The sequence below is a fragment of the Dermacentor andersoni genome, chromosome 10, assembly GCF_023375885.2.
Source record: "Dermacentor andersoni chromosome 10, qqDerAnde1_hic_scaffold, whole genome shotgun sequence".
NCBI classification, from domain to species: domain Eukaryota; kingdom Metazoa; phylum Arthropoda; class Arachnida; order Ixodida; family Ixodidae; genus Dermacentor; species Dermacentor andersoni.
The window spans coordinates 42,969,872-42,995,341 of NC_092823.1; the positions used below are offsets into that span (position 1 = coordinate 42,969,872).

Here is a 25,470-nt window from a genome sequence, read left to right on the forward strand (position 1 = left end):
AAGTCGGCCATTTGAAGCAGCATCGCACCGTCGCGGTACTGATCATGTAAATTTGTGGCTGCTAAAATCGCCAGCCTTTGCTCGATGACGGTAAGTTCACACAGTTTTTACAAGGCACGCCTGGATGAGAGGTGCGTGAAAGAACTATCTTTCAGCGAGGAGCATCACGCGAGCGTTTCCTCTAAGCAAGATCAGAGCGGTCTTGGGCGCGCCTGTCAGCACTGGGTGTGCGTACAAAACCGAAACTGCAGTCCGCGCTGAACTTTTTTGCTGCCTGAGGCGCCATTAACGGTCTTTAAGTTGAACAAATACGTGTTCCTAATCCGTTCCGCAGAGTGCGGAGTATGTACCGGTAACACGTGCGAGCAATCGTGCCCAGGTATACGTGATGCATATCGTGCCACTAGATGTCAAGTTTGATGGATGAAGGATCCGCTGTTGGGTCGCTTTGGGCGCAGCCGTCATCGCACGAATCCCTGCCGAGGCTTGCGGCCAAGTTCGTTAGCGCAGTTAGGTCATTCACTTCCGTACAGTCGTCGGAAGTACTGCCAATAGGCTGCAATAGAAGCCTTGGTTCGCACTGCGTGGACTTGGGAGAGCTGGTAATTCATATTCAAACTTGTGCTCCTCTCCCTGATATAACGCTCCTTCGCAAGTGTGAACGTTGCACTGCTAGCAGAGTGCTTTTCTGCGCACACATTTCACACGGGCACCTTTGAGCACGCTAGAGTCAGTTGCGATCCAATTCGATGCAGATCGAGCGCTGCTACGCGCTCATTTCCAGGCGCGTTTGATTGCGATTCTGATATATATACTCAATCACGTTTCGTCAGTTGCAGTTGAAATTTGCGAGCGTAATCAAGGGCTGCATTCGGCACGTACACTAGCTTTACATAGTTATAGATGAGCCGGCAGACGCAAAACAAAAGCTTTTCCCGCGGAATAATTAATCTTACGACCTAATATTTAGCATTATGATTGTCTAATGTCACGCGTGAAATTGCAAGTCCGTGCTTGCGATCGCCAGATCACGAATTTGACATTTCTATTCCGTCTTCCTCGTACAAAAAATTTGGCCTATCTTGCAAACTGTTTCCATATACATAACTTTTACTCAGTATTAAGAAGCACTTTTGTCAACTACAGCTTCCTTTTTATTTAGAAGGGGGGCAGATTTATTGGCATCTGGTATGTGACAAATCAAACAGGATCATGTTGAAGTACCATGTAGGCAGCGTTTCGAATGGGCTTCAGAATTTTTATGCGATCAAAAATGCTTGTATGATAAAGGTATAAAACTGACACGTGTGACATGTGAAAATGACCAATTTTACCACATCCGGAGCACATGATCAGTGACCGTGTCGTCACCATGATGACCGTAGCCCTTAGCAGATCCTCGCTGTACTTGGATTCAAGGCAACATAGAGAAGAATGCCGAGGGCAATGCATTGTACACTTTTCAAGCGAATTTTAGGGGAAAGTTGGGTGGTGGGGGGAGAGGGGTGCATCTTGTCTTAACCCCACTCCTATTCTAGAATCTTTTTCATTCTCATCTCCTGTGCTTGTGATCTCAAGGGCCAAGCAGTCCTGGTACAGACACAGCGTGCTTCTTACCACAGCTGCCCTTGAGCCCTCTAAGAACTGCTACTACTAACGACATGCTCTGCGGCATTGGTGGCACAGTGATACTCGTTTCAAGATAATTCTATTAGCTGCGGTGATGAGTGAGCACAATAACCAGTGCCTTGCATTGTCCCGATGCATGTTTTTCACCCTCCGCTCAATTACAGGGCACGGAGCCATGAATAAAAACGCAAGCCCACCTCGGAAGGCCTGCACCGCGGCTTCAGCGGCCTGTTATGTCCTGACAGCCACTGCACTCGTCGGGTGCGCCTTACTGCTGCTCGCGCCTTTCGAGAGGCGGAAACGGGAGACTGAATTCGTCCCGCGGTTTCTGGAATCGTCTCCTCGTGTCGTCGTACCATCGAGCAGCCCATTGGCAGAGCCAAGAATTGAATCTTGCTCCTACTACACGTGCTTCGACGTCTACAGGTGTGGCCACAGGCACGATCGCGCCACGGTGTACGTCTACCCGATATTCAAGTAAGTCGGCAGCAGGCAGCAAGATTGCTACGAGCTCGTGTTTTAACCTTGGCCACTGAGGCCGTGTTCAGAGGGAGGCAGAATGCAAAAAAACGTTCTTGTGCTTAGGTTTAGGCACGCATTATAGAACCTTGGTTGGTCAAAGTCAATCCGGAACCCTTCACTGTGGCGTGGCTCATAAATCACTATGCAATTACAGGATGGTAAATCCTGCAGTTTAGTTTTAGTCTACAAGATGCTACAAGGTTAAAAGGACACTAAAGGGAACCATCAACATGAAGCTTTAGCTCGGGGCCAACTCTGATGCTGCCTATTCAAATACATGTAAAATGCAAAAATGCTTTTATGAGACAACCACTAGACTGATTCAAGTGAAGTTTGTTACATGTGAAGAAAGTCAAGTTCTGGTGATTGTAGGGAACATAATTTTGGTTTAGGGCCTTCAATTTTTTACATTTTCTAAAATATGAGCGTGTTGAAATAAAAATAAAAGCTTGGTTTACAAATTGTACCTATCAGAAACAGATAGTATCATCATTCTTACAAACTGCATCTGTTAGAGCATCTAAAGCAGAAAAATTTGATATATAAATTTAAATCTTGCATGAATTTGTTGCAGTGCTTACTAAGGTTTTGCAAAAGTCCTGCTCCCAAGTTAACGATGTGCATTTCAAAGCAGTGTATGATACAGTGATTTTGCCCACTTTATATGTACTGTTAGATGCAGTTTACAGAATTGTGATGACATTTTTTTTTTATCGCCGGGTTATGATGTTTTAAGCTTGATAGTTTCGGTTTTCAAAATTGTGCAGTTTTCAAGAATCGTCAACATACTATTTACGCCCTGAATCAAAATTCCACTTCCTGCAGCCACCAGATTTTAACTTTTTCTTTTAAATGCAATACACCTCGTCAAAGTAGGCGCAGCCATTGCCAAGAAAAAAACTATTTCGCCGTTGCCATGTGTTCAGACAGCAGCCCAGAGCTAAACCCACCCCTTAATTCCAGCTGTGCTACCGAATTACACTTTCAAAATGGAAATTAGCCCACTCCTATTTTGAGCCGAAGCTTGGTAAGCTAGGAAAGGCGTAAAAGCGAAAGACTGTTGGTGGCCAGGCCTGAGTTCCAACACCAACGCACTGTGACATCATGGATTTTGGCATTCTCTCATTGGGCCTAGTTAACTTCTTTTTAGTGAAACATCGCACTGCAATAAACAAGCCAAAAACTCTGCACGGCAAGTTTCGGCAACCTGTTTCGTGCTAGAATGGTGGGAATACGAAAATACACTTTGACGTCCATGACGACATGATGACTTGCAGGCAGGCACTGAGGTTTTGGTATGCATTTAGAAAGAAAAAAAGAAAAGGGAAGTTTCAAGTTGATTTTCTCCATTAGTCAGTATTTTGCCGCCAAATTGGTGATGATGAGGTTTTGGGAAAAAATAATTTACCAGCGTAAACTGATATAGCGTTGCTTTCTGGTGTCCTGTTAATGTATCGCAGCTCGCTTGGCTGGTAGAATTGTCAGCAGCCATCTTTATCTGCACTTCCAAACAGGAAATTATAATAAAAATTCGGGAACTTGTAGCAGAAGAGTTCAAGCTTCTTAGAAAGTACAGACAATCATGAGCAAATGTTAAGCACCTGCAGCATTTGAGAAATTGCCATGAAGTTCTAAAGCGATACTCAAAAAGCAAGAAGAAGGCTAAAGTGATTGACTGTAGTTGCAAGATGTCTGAAATGTTAGTTTGTTAAGAACAGAGTTTTCATTAAAGAGTAATTAATGTTGCCACTGGGAAAGTACAGAACTAGCTGGCAAGGAGGTCGCCAAGTTTTCCTATTAAGAGAAGTTCCTGAACAGAATTAGAAAAAAAAATTTACCTGTAGGTCAAATTTGCCCAACTATGGTATTTTTGTTGCTGTGTTACCATACTAGCACGTATCATAAAAAGTTGCAAGGCTGTTGCTTTGCTTACAATACTTTTATTGTACAGCAACTTTGCCAAATGTGTTTCATATTTTATTTCCCTTTTCTCCGCAGCCTTATCCATGTAAGCACAAACGTTTTGTCAACTTTCTTTTTTCTTTTCCTACCATTCAATTTTTTATCGTGATTTATATGAAGTTGATATTCGTAACCAGTTAATTTTTTTGTAATTATGACGACTAGCCTGATGTTACCTAAACATTCCTGCTGCAGGTCCAGCATTTTTTCTGCAAAGTTTGCGCCATGTTTCCGAGAAGATATGTAGATTTGGAAAGCCTTGAAAACTCTTGGTCATAATTCCTAACTGAAGGGGTTAAGCAAGCACCAACTACCCCAACGAAGTGCCTTTGTTTTGTGCAGCAACATTAGAATATTGCAGCTTACCAGCTGAGATAATCCAACAGCTAAGCTCAAGGTTGCGGGTTCAATTCCAATGAGGGTGGAATGCAAGAATGCTTAAGTGCTAGGCATTGGATGCATGTCAAAGGATCCTGAGCATTCAAAGTTAATCCGAAGCGCCACTCTACGGCATGCCTCATAATCAGATTGTGGCTTTGGCTCGTAAAACCCCAGTATTAAAGCTTCTTAATGTTAATTTTCGTTTTGCAGCCTGTAGCTTTATTTCCTCAGTGCTCGCACCATCGTCCCTGAACTTGTCTCCTGGATCAACCCTTTCATAAAATGAGGGCACACTCTTCAAGTGTCTCTTCTTGCGCTGTCGTGCTGACAGAAGCGATACTTATGCCGTAATTTGTCAAAGTTAAGATCATGCTTCAGGGCATTAGTCGGAGTTGATTTTGCTGCAAATAACATATTCTTTCAAAAATAGTTCTAACTATATTGCAAAATAAAAAGCAAGAATTTGGCATAATAAAGATATCAACAAACTGGCAAAAAGTTGTTGTTTTTTGCTTTGCAGGAAATTTGGTAGTATCCAGAATGTTAAAGAGAAACTAAAGTGAAATATTTGGTTGAAAGGAAGCTTTAGCTCAGGCCCAATTCTAATGCCGCCTATTGAAATACGTGTAAAATGCAGAAGCGCTTTTCTGAGTTAACCACTAGGCCGATTTTAATGAAATTTGCTGCATTTGCGAGAGAAAGCTAAATTCTAGGGAATGTTGGGAGCGGAATTTCAATTTAGGGCCTGAATTTTAAAGAGAATTTTCAGAAATTGGTAAGTTAAAAAAAAGATAGAAGCACAATGTTTACAAATTCATGGCTCTGCACGTAGAACAGATATTGCAGTTCTGTAAACTGCATCCATTAGAGCATTCAAAGCATACAAATTTTATATGTCAGTTCTTGTCTTAGGTGAATTCGTTACATTGTCTACAAGGGTTTCGCAAATGTCCTACTCACATATTAGTGATAAGTTTGCGAGCCATATGTGATACATCAATTTTGTCTGCTTTAGATGTACTATTAGACTGAATTTACAGAATTGCTATGTCATTTTTCACTGCTGTGTTACAGAGTTGTAAATTTGATAGTCTCATTTTTTTGAAAATTCACATTTTTTAACAATTTTTATTACAACACTGACGGCCTAAATTGAAGATTCGCTACCAACCGTCACTAGATTGCAACATATTCTTTTAAATGCAACAAACCTCATCAAATTTGGTGTAGTGGTTGCCGAGAAAGACGATTTACTTAAGACTCACTTAAAAGGAAGCTAAAGCTTCCTCTTAAGCGGCGTGATTAAATCACGTTTCTGCAGTAGCAGAGTGGCTACTCTTAGAGACAAGGCTTGGTTAGCCAGGAAAGCCACAACAAATAAAGAAATGGGATGACACCAATCTCGTGTTTCTACGTCAGCTCTCTGCAACACCATGCATTTTGACAGCATCTGCTACTTCTAGTTATGCCCGTCTCTTCTAACTTATGTCCTGCTATGTTCTTTTACATACCTGTTATTGTAACTTTTTCTTCTCTATTCACTGAGCATGTGCTGGTGGGCTAGTTGGTTAAGCATGATTACAAAGACGGCGCCGAATAAAACAACACACGAAGAAAGGAGACATGAGACAAGCACGTAGGTGCACTAACAACTGAGTGTTTTATTTCTTGACATAGCAATATATAGCTGCTGTCAAGGATCAAAACAACAGGAATAAACAGGGCAGTCATCTGCATCGCACAAGGAAGCCAAGATACAGAATAACTTCTAAGTGTCGCTCTCAAGATACGCCAGTTCCTTGCATGAGCATCGATATAAGATGGAAAACCAGCTCTCCGGTCATATAAGTGCGCATTGTAAGGCCCACAAGTACATCCCAGATTTTGATAGAACCTGTGTTTTGAACAGAGCTGATGATCAACTGAAAAGGGAGATATTGGAAGCGCTTGAGATCAAAAAGCGTGGCGATGATTGCATCAGTGAAGCCTCAGTTTCTCTTTCGACAAAGGAACTGGTGTATCTTGAGAGCGACACTTAGAAGTTATTCTGTATTTTGGCTTCCTTGTGCGATGCAGATGACTGCCCTGTTTATTCCTGTTGTTTTGACCCTTGACAGCAGCTATATATTACTATGTCAAGAAATAAAACATTCAGTTGTTAGTGCGCCTACGTACTTGTCTCGTGTCTCCTTTCTTCGTGTGTTCTTTTATTCGGTGCCGTCTTTGTAATCTTCTCTATTCCTTTGCCAAATGTCTTTTTTTTTCATGGCAGCGAGATAGTTCAGGTCATGTTTGAAACCTGATCGAAGTGCACATAAGACAAATAGGCAGGTAGACAAGACGGCACTTGGTCCTGTCTACTTCCCTATTTGTGTCCCCGTCTTATGTGCGCTTCAATCAGGTTTCAAACATGAACATCAACCAACTAGCTCAGATCGCCATCTTATTGGATAGTTCAGGTGTCCACTGGAAAAATGAAACAGTTGAAATGCTTGCAACCCCCTCCTTGTGTTCTTTCAAATATATTAAATTACTACTTATACTACTGGTTAGTTGCTTATCGAAAAAGAAAGGTAACATTGCATTTCACAAGAACCAGACACTCGGCCTTGCAAATTTTGAGAAATTTTCGTGTGCCGAAACTTCCAAAATGCAAGACAACACTGTTACGTGAAGCTGGCATTCCAGCGGAAATTCAAGATTAACTGATGCATTAATTTCTTCCAGGAACAACAAACCTTCTTTTGCCAAATGAGTGAAATTGAGAGCTTTGAAACAGTGTTTTACCTGTCTGACTTGACATTTTGTTACTCTTCAGTTTTACTTTGAATACGACTTGTGCATTGATGTCATGGTTGCGGTTGTTTTACAGTTTCGTCGACGAACACGGGAAGGAACTGACTCACCATGCCTCCCGAGAATTTATGGCACTCTTGGAAGCTGTCCAGCAGTCCAGATTCTACACCTCTGATTCTTCCAAGGCCTGCCTCTTCATTCCTTCGCTGGACCTACTGAATCAAGATAGCCTCAACCTGAATGCAGTTTCACAGATATTGAACTCTCTGCCACAGTAAGTTTTCTTTTGTTTCATTGACTTATGTTTTTTTTATTATTATAGGCCTTTGCTTATAGACAGTTTTTTTGCAATTGTTACCTGGAGGGAAATCTAGGGGGGGAGGTGCCACCATCTATGCGAGTTTCCTAGTGGGCGCTGGGCTGCCATGAAAATGCCAGTATGTGGGTGAGCTGGGATTTGTCTCGAACGTGACTTGGCCTAAACCACGGTCACGACTGCGCCAGATGAAGGTTTCGTAAAAGAATATCTCCATAAAAGTTTTCATTTACACGTACTACATCTTTGAATAGAGGTTACTCACCTACAGTGCACAAGCAAGTGAGAATAAACAAAAGCAAACAACAAACTGTCAGACTCTGAGTGTAGACCTTGTCAACTGCCCAACTCTAGTGGAACTCTAGTGGTACACTATTACATTTTACGTTTTATGGAAGTGTACATTCAAGCTTAAGTCCATATGACTAAATAAAAAATTTGTTTGTGTAATACAGTCAGCTTCTGTTAATTCAATTCTGACGAGACCGCCAAAATTGATTGTATTACCGGCAGGTAGAAGTAAACAAGGTGCAGAAGAAACGGCAATCCACACTGCTGATTCATTCGACAGTATTTTCCTGGTTCTAACACACCCCTGCATCAAACATACGCCTGCATTGTGTGTGTACAAAGTAGAAATCTAACATTGAGGTAACATTAACACTTCTAAATAAAGTAGCAATCCAACACGCACCTGATTTTTCAGCTAGAAAAAATGGACAATGGTCTAATATGTGTTGCATAGTGGATGGCCAGCTTCCTAAATTCAGCTTCACCTCACTATTTTAGTCAGCTTCACTGCATCTGTGTAATGCGGTAAAGCATGCAGACATTGCGAACAAGCTTCTCGTTTTTTTTTTTTTATTCAAATATTTCCCCGCTTTGCCTGAAGGTGCTATAGCAGGGGGGGGGGGGGGGGGTTACAAGCTTAAAAGAAGTACATCTTCATTCGCGCTGCACAGTTTAACATTATTTAAAAAAAAAGAGGTCCCATATTAGAATCGGCTAAATACCGTAATCGGACATTGTGACCAACCGTTATTGCTTGAAAATCTTCCTGCGCATTCCCAAAATAGGCATTTTCGATGGATGTTCAACACGTTCAATGTCCCCGAAGCTCTGCCCAGACAGACAACGCCAGCAGAGGGGTCGGGTTGCTATTGGGGTCGCCGTAGGGGTCAGGGTGCCTGGTCATGTTCAAATTATCCGGCAAAGACCAATTTTACGATTGAAATAACGAAGGCTTGGGCCCTTAGAAATGGATGGGCACCAGCATGGTGTTAAATATATGGATCTCTATGGGGATGTCAAGGGGAATTGCATTTACTTCGTTAGATTCGTTATTTCATTATATCCTGTCACATTACAACGAGGTTCACATATATAAGCTATGCGTTAACTTTGGTGTGCTTGAGTCAGAATTTTTAGGTATCAAACTCAGCTTAGCATACGTGATACGCGAGCTCGCTAGTGCAGCCTCGACCGTGATAGGCGCATTTGGATGGGGGCAAAATGTAAGAAACTGTTGTCTACTTAGATTCGGGTACAAGTCGAAGAACCCCAAGTGGTCAAAATTAACCAGTAGCTCCTGCCCTACGGCGTGCCTCATAATCAGATTGTGGTTCTGGCACGTGGGACTGGGGAAGTCCTTCCCCAGTCTTTGACTATGGGTCCTCCTAGAGTTACTTTTTCTTTAAAACATTTCAATCGCATCAATAAACTGAAAACTGAAATCCCAGAATGTGTGATACGTTGGACATTACATGGTTACGGGGAGGAACATACTCGTTAAAAGTCTCCACGTCTGATTTTACTTTCTCGTTCAGCTGGGACAATGGCACCAACCACCTGCTCTTCAACATGCTGCCCGGAATGTTGCCGAGCTACGAGACGTCGCTCGAAGTCAACACTGCTCAAGCTATGGTGGCGGGCGGCGGCTTCGATTCGTGGACTTTCCGCAGGTCCCACGACATCAGCATTCCAGTTTTCAATCCAGCCATGTATCAACTCGACCCATCGCTTGCGAGAAGGTACTAGGAAATACTTTCTCACGGATGTGGCAGTTGAAGCCGAAATTTCTCATCGATGCATGGTGAAGTGGCATATTTGCCAGCATCATCATCATTGTCATCAACCTACCATATTTACTCGTGTAAGGCTCGCACTCTTCTTACACCTTTTTTTTACAGGGTGCGGGCTTTACATGAAGCAGGCATGTGACTACTCACTGGAGCTTCGAGCTGCAGCTAAACTGCTACGCAAAATAACGCAACCGCTAGTGGCTGATCGTGAACATGTTTATTCGGTCGTCCTTTCCTCGTTTTATGAGCTTGCCTCATCAGCGATCTCCCAAAGCTGGTCATCTTCAGCGCCATCCATTAGATTCGCATCAATACAAAGCTCTTGGCGACAGTCTCAAATGAAACTGAAAACCACACGTTCAGAAACCACATGCTAAATGCTTGCAGCAGCGCCCTCTTGATGCACATAAAAGCATGATACAGCTAAACCTGCTAGGCAATGCACCTCAACACAGCCAACACGTGGATGCTGGATCCATGCCACGTGATCACGATCCGGCAGGATATGAAGACCATGACAGTGCCATCATTGGCGAGACTGTAACTGGTGCTAATAGTGGGTTGTGGGAATTAACCAGCGTGTGCACAGCCTCTGAGATTGCAAACGGCACGCCGGTGCAGTCTCGGAGGCCATGCGCGTGAGTTTGCCTGTGACGCTTAGTAAAACTTCTTTTTCAATATTTTCGTATTCTTATGTAAGGGTCAAGTCTTACACGAGGGTGGACCTAACGTGAGTAAATGTGGTATTTTCTATCCACTGTAGGAAGAAATAATAGAAGTGTTAGAAAAAGTTAGGCTTGCAGACACGGACTCAGGAGGAAGGAGATGGACGGTGTTACCATTTGCGTTGTTCGTTTCCCTCTTCTTGTGTCCGTGTCTCGCACGCCTTACTTTTTCTAACATAAACCCCAACCAGCTAGCTTAACTTTGTCTTTCTAAGCACCAATTACTGCTTCCTTGCGCCAGCTGAATCAATCCTATGTTTGCAAATTTCTTAATATCTTATCCCATCGCCCGCTCTGCTTTGTCAGCATACCTAGCTGCATTGGTACGCAGTGTCAGCAAAATTTGCTCTGTGTCACGTCACGATAATGTTGGCGATAATGTTTCAGCACCAGTTCTGGTACCCAATTAAAATATATTATATAAACACTTCCCAACCTTACTACTTGCATGCAAGAAGCAGATGATAGAGCTTCCACAACTCGGTAGACGTGTGCCACTACTTAATGTTTTATGAAAGTCACGTCACACAGTCCTGTAACATTTCTCACCCATTGTTTCCTTCTCCGCAAATAGGTCAGACCGGCCATGGTTGCTGATATCGGCCCAGCCGGGCATTCACTTCGAATTCCGCTCTGTGACGGCGTCGTTGGCCAAGACGCACCACGATGTGTTGAATCTCACCAGCTGTGGCCGTGCCTCGGGCGGCAACAGCAACAGTTTGCGTTGCCACGGCAACAGACACTACAAATATCCAGACATCCTGACGGTGAGCCTTTTCTTATGACTCCTGCTGAACAAAGTCATGGATGAGGTTTTTCGGTCATTTCAGTGCAAAATATGGGCACAGCTTATCGGCCACGGTGGCTTAGTGATTATGGCATTTTGCTGCTAAACAGAAGTTTGTAGGTTTGATTCCCAACTGCAGCGGCCGCATTCTGATGGGGCAACGCTCAAAGACCATACCACATCAAGGAAAATCAAAATGACTCAATGTCAACACGAAGAGTACATTCATACAAAACAGAAAAAAAAATTTTACAGTATTGAGGTCAAAATTACTTAGTATAGTAAATAATGACAGGTTCTTTCTATCCTAACCACAATTGAAACTTCACTTGAGTGTGTCAAAAACACTTTTAGGAGTTTTGTTATATGCCTTTGTTATATCGAATAAGCATTTCTTCATTACATGCTGATATTGGTGAGAAACATCTTAGATTTACTTATTTGTGTTCCCCCTTTTTTTTTGTGATGAGGTTTTACTGTATTAGTGGCTATTGCGCAAATTCTGATTTCCACCACTAGCACTTGCCACTAGCCACTAGCACTTGCCACGAGCACTAGCTTGGATAGTGCAAATTATCATTGTGTCTCGAATCTCCTGTTGGTAATTGTCTGAAATAGTCTTTGGATATGTACAAGGTCTATTGCAATGTGCAAACTGTGTGTTAGAAAAGGGTCTCCCCAGGCCTGTACTGGAACAAAGACTAGAGAGAAATTTTCTATTTCTCAATCGCAGGAGGGCAAATTCTGCCTGGTCATTCGAGCGGCCAGGCTCGGCCAGATGGCGCTCTCCGATTCGCTCTCTGCCGGCTGTATTCCTGTCGTGGTCGCGGATGAGTACGTGATGCCTTTCTCGGAGGTGCTCGACTGGAAAAGGCAGGTCTCTTTCCTTGCTCGGTAAAAGCTAGAAGAAGCGTGCAGTTCAGGCACTTGGATTCTGAAGAGTATTTTCTTGTCTTCTCGGCGTGTTTTTCATTTTACAAAAAACGAAGCCTTGTTTGTTGAATCGGACAAGTTTTTCAATGCTGCGGTGGTTGGACTGTGGGGAGGAGGCGTGGGTGTGGTGAGCATACCTGCCATCTATTGACGACTTTACTGTAAAGTGCCCGATTTTCTAGAGCTTTCTTACGATTGTCTCATACGGGATACGTGAAATTTCGCAAGCTCGCTTTCCCACACATCTCGTTTGACTCGCACAGGATGGCAGAAGCTGCCCTTGAAGTGGAAATAAGGCAGGAGTGCACAAGCTAGTGGTGCTATCCTTGCCACCATCTCTTTTTTTTTACTGCATCCTCACTGTTTCCAAGCACACTGCCTGCTCAGTATTGCCACGCGCGGGAAAGTTCACCATATTGTGTAAGGCAACCTGATAGTGTATGAGAACTTCCAGCATTTCAGACATCTCTGTAGACACCAATTATTTTTGATATTAAATCCAAAGAATATTAAATCAACTTGTTTGCCTTTATTTCTTTACTTTCTTATCTATAAAACAAGGATGTGTATTCTTTAATGAAGTAGCAATTTTTTTTTTGAGCCATCCGCAACCAAAACTTTGCTTCTACACATAAGTAACACTACTTTCAGTTTTTCGTCTAGCTTCCTGTGCTAGAATCAGCATTTTCAGGTACCGAACTCGGCGTATATTAACTGATGCATTGAGTTTCAGGGGTTAAATGGTGCGGGAAACCTCTGAACTAAGCCCATGTTGCTAAACTTTCATCATGACCATAGTTTTGTGAACAACACCCACAAGCCCATCTCGGTGCATTATACAATATGTTATCAAATTGTTAGCACTCTGTTGTCATCTCCATTATCATATTTTTTTAAATAATCCTGTCCACTTCCTGCAGAGCTGCTGTACGAATTCGCGAAGATGAACTGGAAGATGTTGTTGGCATTCTGAAGGACTTCTCTGAGGCCAGGATTTCGGAGATGAGGTCCCAGGTTTTGCTGTTTTGGGAGCGCTACTTCAGCAGCATGGAACGGATCGCCATGACGACGCTGGAGATCATCAATGACCGCCTGTTCCCGCATGTTGCCAAGGCTTATGAAGATTGGAATGACTTGCCGCCTGGGGTACATCAATTCCTCTGCTCAGCTTCAGTGATTTTGTTAGTTAAAGAACAACTAAAATTCAGTTTAAGCAGTGATGATAATGATAACCACAGTTTACTTAAGAGAGACATGGCTTCTGAATTTATTGCTGAGTAAATTTTGGTGAAACTTGCATTGTGTACTGATGGGCTGAACTCATAAAATTTATACTTTTCTTACGTCACATTGCTAGCTTTTTTTGTCATAACCCTGACTGTGCCGATTTCCCAATTTTACAGGAGTGACATATCTGGTTCTGCAACAGATACTATTGTAATTCTTGTCTTGTTAGAAAGATAAACTATTGTAGAGTGCACTTTGATTAGCATGTTTGATTATTGTCACTACTTAAGGTTTTTGAAATTAATCAGTTTTCTTAATTGCCAAAACGATTTCCCTAGAATTTCTGAACTCGTTTTTCTTTATTGCGCATTTCATAAATTCTTAATCATTCTGGTGTGCCAGTATGTTGTACGTGTACTGTTCGTACTTAGTGAACAAGTCATCATCAAACTACCAACATTAAATTGATGATGCCTTAAAAACTACACATTGTTCTAGGAAACTAATTGTGTATTTGCAATTCTTCAGGAAATGGTATTTACAAATTCAGACACTTTAAGTGTAGGATGTCTATTTATTTATTTATTTGCACGTACCGGCAATCCTATAAGAATGTTGCAGGAAGGGCACAAAAAAAATTTTCAGGCATGATAAAATCAGACCAATAAAATGTCATACAATACCATCTTGAATAGAAGTGGGTTAAAGAAGCAGTACTAGTCTAAAGAACACATACTTGCCAGACAAGAAATATTATAAGAGAGTATTCAGTAACCATCAAACTCGAGAATAAAATTACTGTCGCCTTTCAACAAACTTATTCGAGCCCATAAATTACAGCTTGTGCTGCCAGCCCCTTTCGCAATTCCGTTTGTGGCCCCACGGAGTCGTGGCTTCACTGCCGTGGTGCTCACCTACGACCGGGTCAACAGCCTCTTCAAGGTCGTCCAGCAGCTGACCCAAGTGCCCAGCCTGGTCAAGGTCGTCGTGGTCTGGAACAACCAACGGAAGTCTCCACCGCCCGGTGAGAGCTGCCGATTCCGCTTTGCCCGTGCTATGACCTGTTAGCGGCACGCTCTTCTCGGCTGCGTGCAGTCTTTGTTAAAAGTTTGACATACAGCTCAGTTTTCGGTGGCCTGGTTGTTTTGCATTTTGCTGCCGAGCTCGAGGTTGTGGGTTTGACTCCCGGCCATTTTGGCCGCATTCCGATGCGGGTATAGTGCGAAGATCATCGTGCTTCAGCAATTCCTCTATCTCTGGAATGTTCTTCTTTTTTTTTATTCTGCACTGTGTTCGCGCAGCACTTCAGTTCTTGCGATATACTGGATGTCTTCCATTTTTTAACATTAACAGAATATTTAAAAATCGCACAATCCACAGTTAAACTGGCTACTAGGTGTGTGCTTGCCGAGAAAAGAAAGACAGAAAATGGGAGCAGCCACACCCACCTGCTCGCCGCAGACCTTTTCCACACATGCCCCTGATGACGTCGGCACACAGAGGAGTGGGAGGTGGGAGAACGGCGTGCGAGGCTGGCAACGTGTACGGCGACGCGACGAAGGCGTGCCATGCAGAGTGTGCGGCACACGGCGGGTGCGGCTGCTCGCATTTTTAATCTGTTCTCAAGGATTTCGCATTCTTTCTCCTTTTGGCTCACACACCCAGTAGCCAGATTTGCCAGTAGCCAGTTGCAAGTTATAAACGATAGTGCGGCATGGGAGCATTGTAGTAAGCGGCTTTATCTTGCTGTAGAACGCACACACAAGCTGACGGTACATCATCTACTCATTGTTACATCCAATATGTTGTTATAACTGGTTATCAGTATAAGTGGGTTCGACTGTAATACCACCCACTCCTGCCTAAGGCCTGGTAGTCACGCTGTCAGTAGTAAACAAACAAATCAATCAGTCAGTCAATAAAATTTACTGTGACAGCAGCAGGCTCTCTCTCACAGTAGGCACCTCCCCCTTCTCAGGAACCATACCTGTGAAATGTGCACAGCATTTGCATTCATCAGCTATGTTATTTATCCACTGTGGCCTCCAAGATACACGCACACTTGTCGCCACTCCGAGAGTAATGGCGGCGCCTAAATCTCCGCACATATGACCAAGTGCGAATGCCGCACAACAGCTCAGTTGATTAAGCTCAAATTCCACGGGTGGCGGTGGATAAAGTTTTGTATTTCTTGGTCAAGATGGGGTCCGACGATGACACCACAATGGAAAGGACAAGCGGATGGACGCAGTAGGCCGAGTTTCAAGTTTTTAACTGCTGTCACACTAAAGGGCCAATCCCAAGATAAGCAATTAGGTGAACTTGGTCTAATACATCCTCTTCACAGTTTGCAAGTGCACTTCTCTGCATTGCACCTTTGCCCAACTAATTGCTGCGCTAGTTGTCCTTCGAGTGAAGACAAAGTGCTAGCTTTACACGCTGCAGCTTGTCTCTTGCACATGGTCTCATTAAGCGAGCCGCGTCTACATTTTTTGATGTAATACAAGCAAACTGTGCTAGCATGCTCTGTTTGCAAAAACAACTATGCCGCCACTAGTTTGGCAAACTGCCCACAACAACAGCTTTCAAGGTTGAGATTGGTAAAGAAAAAATGACATGACGTTGGACTGAGTGTATAGATGATGTTTAACACAACCTGGGTTGAATTTCTTCGTGGGAGTCTGACTGCAGTGGATGTCAGTTATGTTAGTTGAGTGTGCTTGCTGTACACGTGTGAGGAGTTGGGTAAAGAGATCCTGAATTAGCTTTTGAAAGTGCAAAACAGCTGTGTGATCAGACTAAGTTGAACATCTGGACTTGTGTTTACTAGGGAGGCTCAAGTAGCAAAAGTTTCAAAACGAATGTTAGTATTCTGGATAATTTGGCTTTGAATGTTCAGTGGAATAGTGCTGTACATATTTCCTTAAAAGCGAGAGGGAAAGCACTACATTCAATGGGACCGTATCAAAATGCACTAAAAAGTATTTCGCCTAAACTGAGATAAAACAAGAAGCATTCTGATCAAGTAACTGCAAGATAATGTGGGAAAAGATGCGTGCTTCTTCACGCAATATCGCCAAAACCAGTGCCTCTCAGTATTGGTTCAGTATTTTTACTAGTGATGGATTAAGACACACTTGAAGTGGCTTTGCAGTATTTTTTGTTTTACTTGACAGGCATTAACAATCATGATCATCTTGTGCTCTTCAGTCATAGAAAACCATTAGCAAGTTTAAATATGAATTTCTTTCATCAAATGGCAAGACACGAATAACAGACAGAGACTATTCAATTCATATCCGAAATTTCCAGTTTTATAACACCCCCAATGTTCACATCTGTGAATGGAGCCAGTGAACACATTGTTTCTTCTCTCTCTGCGATGTTCTGTGATGCAGCGTCTGCCTGGCCAAAACTGAGCAAGCCACTGAAGGTGATAAGGACAAAGGCCAATAAGCTGAGCAACCGCTTCTACCCGTACAAGGACATTGAGACAGAAGCTGTGCTCGCCATCGATGACGACATCCTGATGCTCACCTCAGACGAATTGGAATTCGGATTTGAGGTCTAGTTTTTTTTTTTTTATCCTATAATTTCATCTGTGTCATAGACTTAAGAAACTTTGCAAGGAACGTGGATCACAACATAAAGAAAAACACATACAATGAGTCAGCATACGTGTCTGGTATTTTTTTTTTTCTTGTCTTGGTCTGTGACCTTTTAGCACTGTTTCGTCGTATTGCAACATGAGCCAGCAAACCCCTTGTTTGTGTTTGTGTGTGTGTTTGTTTGGACATGTATGTGTTAGTGTTCATACCTGCGCTTATTCTCGTGTTCAGGCACTTAAACGCAGGAAGGCCAAACTCAATTCCACATCAAAGAAAATTATAACAACCTAATAATTTTTATTTCTGGCCATGGAGAGTACATTAAGTATAAAACACTATGACATGTTAATTGAGTTATGAGTTAATTGAAATTGATTAGTAACATACTTATCAGTTAAAAATTATTCTGGACTAACCCGACTGAAATTTCGCTTTAGTGCATCAAAAGCATTACTATGGCTTGGCGTTAAGATTCCCTGGCATAAATCAGCATTTTGAGATATCAAAATGCGAAACGAAAACTTCAACAAGTGGTGTCCAAATACCACGCCACAACCTCAAATCCCGCCTTCTAATCTTGGAGGCTGTGCTTTGCCATACCGTGGGTGCTGGAAGTTTCTCATCCATGGGATGTGCCTGTGGCTGATGTTCAAATCACATCTAACTGTCCCGTGCTTGCATTAAACTTGCACGTGTTCTTTTTCCCTTACGCTAAACCAACAGGTCTGGAGGGAGTTCCCAGACCGAATAGTTGGTTTCCCGTCTCGTGTTCATCTATGGGACAACACCTCTTCCCTCTGGAAGTACGAGTCGGAGTGGACAAATGACATTTCCATGGTGCTTACTGGTGCAGCATTTTACCACAAGGTAAACATAATTTTGTTTCATTTGCCATTCCGCGGAGTTTTGATGACAGGTGCACTCATTCTCAAGTGATGCCTTATGAATAGTTAAAGGTGCACAAAAAGATCAGTGCTAAATTAGCCTGCTAAAGTATATTTTCAAAGCCATTATTCACTTTCATATTTGGCGAACAAAGGTTGTTTACATGGATTGAAAATGGGGGTCTAGTTTTTCCCTTTCTTTAAAATTTTGAATGCAAGCTTTTGTTTCAGTACATCACTGTGGCGTCGTAGATTATTGCTTATCTTCACAGATTTTTCTTTTTAATTTTGTTTTGTTTTTGGTAGTGCTGCCTGTTTAGGTCGTTCTTGTGGCATAAAAGTTCTAAAGAACTGTGAGGTCAACTGCTTCATTTAGAATGCAATGTAATGTTCGTTTGTTGGTGAACAGTTGTCTAGTTTTGGACAGATGCTGTCAAAATCTGTGACATCATGAAGGTCGCAGGAAATTCAGGCTGATGGTGCTACTTCTCTTTCTCATTTGCATCTCTTCTGGCTTATGAAGACTTGGCTCACATTAAGATTTATGTTTCTAGTAGTACTCCGTAAGTGTAATTTACCAATGCACTTTTGATTCATACTCCTCATTAATGTTGCTTTAAGTGTACAACAGTGACTCACTATTTGCAGAAACCTTAATTTAAATGTGTGCCTACAAGTGATTTGTGGCCAATATTTTGACACAGTTATGATTGCAAGTTTAGACATTTATATTATTCCTGTATAATAAGCCATACCACTGACATTTAAAAGTGAAAGTACCGTACATTATTATAAAACTAATGACAAGCCACAGCCATGACCACATGTCATGCATGTCAATCTGAATGAATGAATCTATATGGCAGGTTTGTTTTATGAAGACGACCGTGTTACAGTTAAGAATTTTGAACGATTGTGCCAACTTTCTTGTCTGTACTCTTCCCTTCCTTTTTCTTCAGTACACACTCCGATTGCCATTTCATAAACATTGTGAAAAACCCCGCAGCACTACAGCCACGAGTACTTCGACCGGCTTCCAGCCGACATCCGGCGCTGGGTCGACGACCGGATGAACTGCGAGGACATCGCCATGAACTTTCTCGTCGCCAACATCACGGGCAAGGCCCCGATCAAGGTCGCCCCCCGCAAGAAGTTCAAGTGCCCGGAGTGTGCCCGGCTCGACAACCTCTCTAACGACCTTCAGCACATGGCGGCCCGCTCAGAGTGCGTCAACATCTTCACGAAGGCCTTTGGCGGGATGCCGTTGAAGACTGTAGAGTTTAGGGCTGATCCCGTGCTCTTCAAGGACAACTTCCCCGAGAAGCTGAAAAGGTTCTCCAACTTGGGCAGCCTATAAGGCAGTGTGTTATGCCACTCTTACAAAAATTTGTTTGGACCATCTGTGGAGTGTCTACAGACACATTTCAACGGAGTCTATCGAGTTTAGGGCCGGTCCTGTGGGCTTCTAAGACAATTTTTTTTAGAAGCGGACTACAGCCAGACCTTATTGTAGCAAAGTCATATGAAAATGCCTTTGTTATTCCAGATATTATATCAGATTACATCCCGATATTGGCAAGACACATTTCAGATAAGCTTTGTTATATACGATAATTTGTTTTATCCATGTTTGTTGATATATATCGAGGTTCAGCTGTATAGGGCAATGTTCAATGCCACTCCCTTACAAGAATGTTTGGACAGTCTGCAGAAAACTAAAACAATTTTTCTGCAATGACTATGGACTGACTATAGATAATAGTCTATCTACTTCTGGCCTCGTAGTTTGTTTTTCTGAATATTGTCAATAGACTTTCAATGCAGAACTCTATGGACTGTCAGCAGGCCAAAGGAAACACACCTTGTGAAAACTTTTATCTATACAAACATCATAGATGTTGCACATAGGAAAGTGTTATAAGTACATGCGGAGGCAGGGCAGTCTACGAAAAAGTGGCAGCGTACATGTATATATATATATATATATATATATATAGCCCCTGCAATAAACAAACAGAATACTTGCCCAGAGGCGGGTCAAACATGAAAGCATAGCCAAACAATCAATGGTCTTTATAACAAATAATTCAGCTCTTTAACCCTTTATGACTATGATAGCCGTCTGGCAATGATGACTGTCCAAATTCACTTTTGTAAGAGTAGGCTTGTGATTTTGGCGCAAGAGCTTACCTGTGACCGAACTCACCCTCCTGGAGGCTGCCAGTTGTCGACCGGCACATTGCAGGTGCATGGAAAACCACTACACTGGACATCACGAGGCACCGTCTGTCACAAGATCCACGAAAGCAACGGCTTAGGGGCTGTTGTACCCTGCAGTGCGGTTCTCCAACGAGATGAAACTGTTCAACTGGAGATTGGATTTCCTCTGACGGCATGCGTGTCTCGTGTGGATTCGGAGAGCATTGTAATGCACCGACACGGCAGAAGGATTCCAACAGGTGAAAGGAGTGCCACAAAAAAAAAAAGGGAAAATTTGCCCTCTCTTATGTGGTAGTAGACTACTTCGAGGAAAAGTTAGCTTGCTTACTTGAACAGCCAACGTTGCAGTTGGGGTAGAATTTGCCTGTGCATGTGTGTGACAATTTGATGTGTTACAACTGTTCGGTTCTGAGGCATAGGTGATGTCAAAACTTCACCAAGCAGCTTCTGGCTCCAACACATCATGCAAAGCTGTGGCATCTAAAGTGAAAAGCTACTACAGACCTTGTTAAACTGTTTACATTATGATGTAGCGCTTCCAGATGGACAGCTGCTGTTGGGAAAAATTAATATGTGCAAGAGCACAGCAAGAACCAAGAAATCCAGCTCTGTTCTTCGAACAGCAAACTTTGTAGTTGAGGTAAAGTTTGCCTGGGAATCGAACACAGCTTAGACTGCTTCCAGTCATTGCTTAATTTGGTGTCACACTGCAACCACACCTAGCTAATTCAGATGGTGAAAGCAGCCTATCCAGTCTGGCCGTGATCTCGAGCTTGATAGCTAGAACGGTGCACATTTCTCCTCACCTGCAAAGTTTGTTTGCTGTTTAAGGAACTGAATTGCATTCAGCAGCACTTGGTTCTTCATTCGAGAAACATGTAGCTGAACACAGAGGCACGAAAGATGACTAGTTTTATTTTGCAGCTCACAACTAGTTTATTTCGAAGTACGAGGCAACATGTAGTGGCAGGACAAGCATGTGCTTATCTAACAGTAGCCTGTTATCCAACAACGACATCGTGATTTGTTGGCAAAAAAAGATTAATTTGATAAGAAAGTAGCAATGCAGGCATATCACCGATACAAGCAATGCTTTGTCTCTTTATGCGACATGCTTCGAGCTACTTGTGGGCTGTCATATCTTTGCATCTACCCAGTATTTTTATCTCATGCGGTCCTGGTTCGCATACACATGCATGTGCTGCCAGATAGGCGCCATCCTTGTTTTTAAGAGAACATGGTGCTCTTATGCATGATCAATCTTGAGACTGGACTTGTGTTTGCCTCTTTTAAGCTACGTTTTTCTGCAACTGCTTGCCTTTGCAGTAACCTGTTATAGTTAATTGGTAAGCAAGTTGTCCTAAAATGTGTGGCATCGCGTGACCCGTTGCCTAAAGTATTATGCTTCATGGCACGTGCAATCACCTGTACAGTGTCATCTATTTCAGTGTGTATGACTAGGAATTTGTAGGAATTCCATCCCTGACTGAACTGGACAGCTGTAAAACCTTGAAAGCAATCATAGTTACAAAAGAACTGTCATTCCTGTGATAACCACCTGATGCTAGTTATCACTTCTAGCTTTGTGGATTTGTGTGCGTGTGTGTCATACTGCATACATTAATTTTGTTCTCTTCTGTGAAACAGCTGTCATCTTAACCGGTGAACAAGGCTTGGGGCAGCTCATTGAACTCACTGGGCCAGTTCTAGCCTTCTTTTGTGTAGACATCGAGTGGAAAGAAAAAAATGTTTGGCAGCTTGTGCATGTCGGACAGATGAAATCTGCTGGCTTTAGAAGGCCGTAAGCGAAAAGGCATTAGCCGCCCCAGTGAGAAAACCAGAAAAGCAGCGATATTTTTTGTTGACTTGGCAGCTTTATGATCAAGTGCAAATGCTACTGTGTTCTGTGGTTCACAGGTTTTGTGCGGGTTTCTGCGAGTTTGAAGTGGGCAGTATACTTAAAAAAACCTTTTGCTGGTTCTTAAGTGTCATTTGTTATGACAGTTAATTCACTGCACTTTACTTATCTTGCCTAATACAGTGAAATGCCACTTGAATACATGATGAAATGATGCAGGAGTGAAAATATTTTTTTAAGCTTTATTGACTGATGTGCACGTGACACTGTTTGAGTGTTTCATCCAGCTGAATCTGGCATAGGTTTGACGTTACGAGCCTAACGGCAGTTTAGCAGGAGATGTGAAAATGGTTGTTTGGTCATGGTTTAGCAGCATACATTTTAAAACAGTATTGCAGTATTCATTGTATGACTCAGTATAAGAAAAGTGATTTACCTGACCATCAGTTCAGCTTTGCTTGACTTCTAAGGGCTTTCTTGTAGCCATCGCTGTCACTAGTAAGTGCTTGTTTTGTAACTGGCACTTTGTATTGTCTTTACAATGTCATTATCAGCTTGCTATTTGCTGCACTTATTGCCACTACTTACTGCATCAGCGCTGTCTGCTGAATCGGCAAGCGTGCAGTGTTATCTCGGCGCAGGAATTCATGTGATTCCGACAGTTCAGTGCATTTTTGTGGCGCATCAGCTGCACCGATAGGGCTTCACGCCAAACTGAAAGTGTCATTTCAGTGCTTTATCTTTTGCGTCGTTCAAGTCGTTGGCAGCAGAGTGGTATATCATGCTAGGACTGCATGCCTAGCAACTTGTCAACGCTTCTGGATGAGGAAAAAAAAAAGTGCAGGTCATTTTCGGCAGTTTTTGTACGTGTTGCTGACCTGCTTTTGTCGTGTACTTTGGGAAGCCTTGCACATCTTAGCCTTTAATTACCTTTTATGCAACAAATTGTGTTCCAGAGTGTTTAATTTGCATTTGAAGAGAGGAGGTGCTCCATAACCGCCCCTGCGAGTTTACTTCACAGATACTCCGCGTTTAATCTGGATGAGTTCTCTCCTTCAATCTTTTCCAGACTCTCAGACTTTACTGTAGTATTCAGTGTTGCATTTGGTGCTGGTTACTGCCGAACAGAAAGGCAACGTTTCTTCCACAGATGTTGGTCATTGCAATCGATGTGGACAAGGCAGGCAGGTAGTGTCATGTTGCCTTTCATAATAAAGACTAAGGTGTGATTCCTGAGCTAACACACAAAATATGCAAGCTCTGTAGGTGAACTGCCTGTTTAAAAGTGGTCCGTGTCTCATTTTTATACTGCATACTCATTCTGTTACCAAGGCTAATCATTCTTAGCTTACTATCTGTTTCGTGCTTAGAGCTACATTTTGTTATCTCTATGTGATCTCTGCCAGTCGTTTTCTTTTTCAACCGTGCAACTCGCAGAAATGCTCATTAGCTTCATAATTTTGTATGTTGCTTAGGCTTACGAGACACGTGCATCACAATTCCCAGCTGTGAGAGTCAATTAGTCGCAGCCATCTTGTCACAGCATATCATGATGGAGCAAATGAGTTATTTTTTTCCTAAGATGAGCTAATTAGGTACCATAGAAAGTGTAGCAGACATAAGGTAATCTTCAATTTTACACTGAAATACATATCTTTGAACAAATGACAATTTTCCAACGTGAACAAATAAGGCTATTTTTTAAAAAAGCATGGTGAACTCGTGGGTTACCTGAAAACGCTTGCTTATGCTACTGATAAGTGTGCCATTAATTATGTGTGTTCAAAAGAAAGCATTCCATAACACTTTGAGAACTCCATGGTGGTGAACTTCTACGCTATTGTATCTTATCTCAAACGACCTTGATTACTGTCTTAAATATTGTCATTCTTGTAGGGACGTCATTTTGCCTGCAATGAAATAACTCTGAACACTCGCAATGTACCTTTTCTTCACAGCTTTCTGTGCCCGAAACACATTTTGTGTTCTAGAAAATAGTGAACATAATCTGAATGTTATGCTTTCTGCGTCAAAATGTTAATTTTTTTGAATCTGAAGCTCACTAGAGTCAAGCAATGTCATTTGTTCTCCCTTGAGAGAGGCACCAAATGGAAATATTAAGCCGAGCTAGATTGAACGCTTGGGCTTCCATAATAATGAATTCATCATTCATAGTGAGGAAATAACAAAAATTGAAAATTAGAGTGGTGCCACCTATTTTGGAGCATGGTACTTCTCATGTGATGTCAGCAACGAAGTCTATGTTGGCAACAAAATCATATATTGGCACACAAAAAACACTGATAGACTCAGATGAGTAATCTATTGATCTAACTCAACTTAATAGTTTCCTTTGGTCCCTCTTTAACTAGTGTTCTATCAGCCATTTAGAAACATCTTTATTTTAAGATGTAATGTGCAATACATACTTAAGAAAACCGTTGACTGAATGTTGCAGGAATTTCTTGAAGTGAACATTTTTTCAGCGCTACACAATGTTCCTTTCTTCGTGCATTCCATATTGTGGAACAAATTTTCTTTCCTCCTCTACCTTGCATTTTTATTACTAGTAATACATTTTTATAGATCTGTTATACTATAGCTACTCAATTTCACTGCTTGTTGGTTGGCTTGTTTGTGAAGTAGATATTTTCTCTGTCATAGTAAGTCGAACCATGTTATACGCAACACAAGGACACGTTCATTATATCAAACATTCATTATGAGCTTACATGCATTGCGTTAGCAAAAAAAAAAAGTCGCAATTGGGTCTATGTGAAACAAAACGTAGGCAGGATGCCTGTGACAGGCTGATCTCAATGGCCCGTCAGTTTGCTGTACTGACATGTGGTACACGAGTAACAATAAATTACAAATGCCTTTTGCGCGCTTGTCGAGCAACTGTGCAAGCTATATGATCACACGGGATCGGCAATTTGGCTTGCTGTCTACGGACCAGCCAAGCCAAGCCGCTGGCCAAGACATGCGTGGGCGTCCAGAACGTTACGTTTTAAGTTGGGCTCAGTACTTGACATTTTTGCCACCAGAATACATGTCTTGAGCTGCAAGCGAGCAGATATTTGGCTCGGTGTAACCAATATTGTTTCCAATCACGCATTTTCGTTACAGCAGTCAAATACTCGTGGATCTAAAGCATGGCCTGCTAAATTGTAGATTTACTTCAATATATCAGGTCATTCGTGCTGTCCGTGTTCACTATAACGAGGTTCGGCTGTATCCCTTCTGCGTGCTGCGTGTCATCTCGTTACCAGTCGCTGAGACTACACGCGTGTATGAATGATGACAAAATGATGTCGCGAGTGTTAGCGTAGGTGTTGTTTTAGGAAACTTGCCCCACCGACACATATCACTGGTGCGTATGTAATACTACTTCTCAGCGCTGTGCAATACGGTTGTTATAAAGAACGGCATCAACAAGATGGTGCTTCCGGATTGTCAACAGGCTTTGTGCACAAACCAACCAAAGAAAGTGCTATGAAGTTGTTAACATGTTCACAAATAAAAACGGAGCATTCTTGTT

The 25,470-nt window shown here is 42.3% G+C and overlaps 1 protein-coding gene across 2 annotated transcripts; it reads left to right on the forward strand.

Annotated features, from left to right (window-relative positions):
* Positions 1 to 10: 10 nt before the first annotated feature.
* On the forward strand, positions 11 to 25,470 carry sotv (exostosin glycosyltransferase sotv). Of its 2 annotated transcripts, none has more exons than XM_050194469.3 (11): positions 11 to 90; positions 1,794 to 2,106; positions 7,367 to 7,564; positions 9,433 to 9,636; positions 10,987 to 11,179; positions 11,933 to 12,072; positions 13,053 to 13,278; positions 14,200 to 14,383; positions 16,758 to 16,924; positions 17,691 to 17,834; positions 18,858 to 25,470. In XM_050194469.3, exons 2-11 carry the CDS (start codon positions 1,805 to 1,807, stop codon positions 19,206 to 19,208), a joined length of 2,109 nt encoding a protein of 702 aa, XP_050050426.2. In that variant the 5' UTR covers positions 11 to 90; positions 1,794 to 1,804; the 3' UTR covers positions 19,209 to 25,470. The 2 variants fall into 2 exon arrangements, with proteins under 2 accessions (XP_050050426.2, XP_054918181.2); XM_055062206.2 differs by having other exon boundaries at positions 18,811 to 19,009.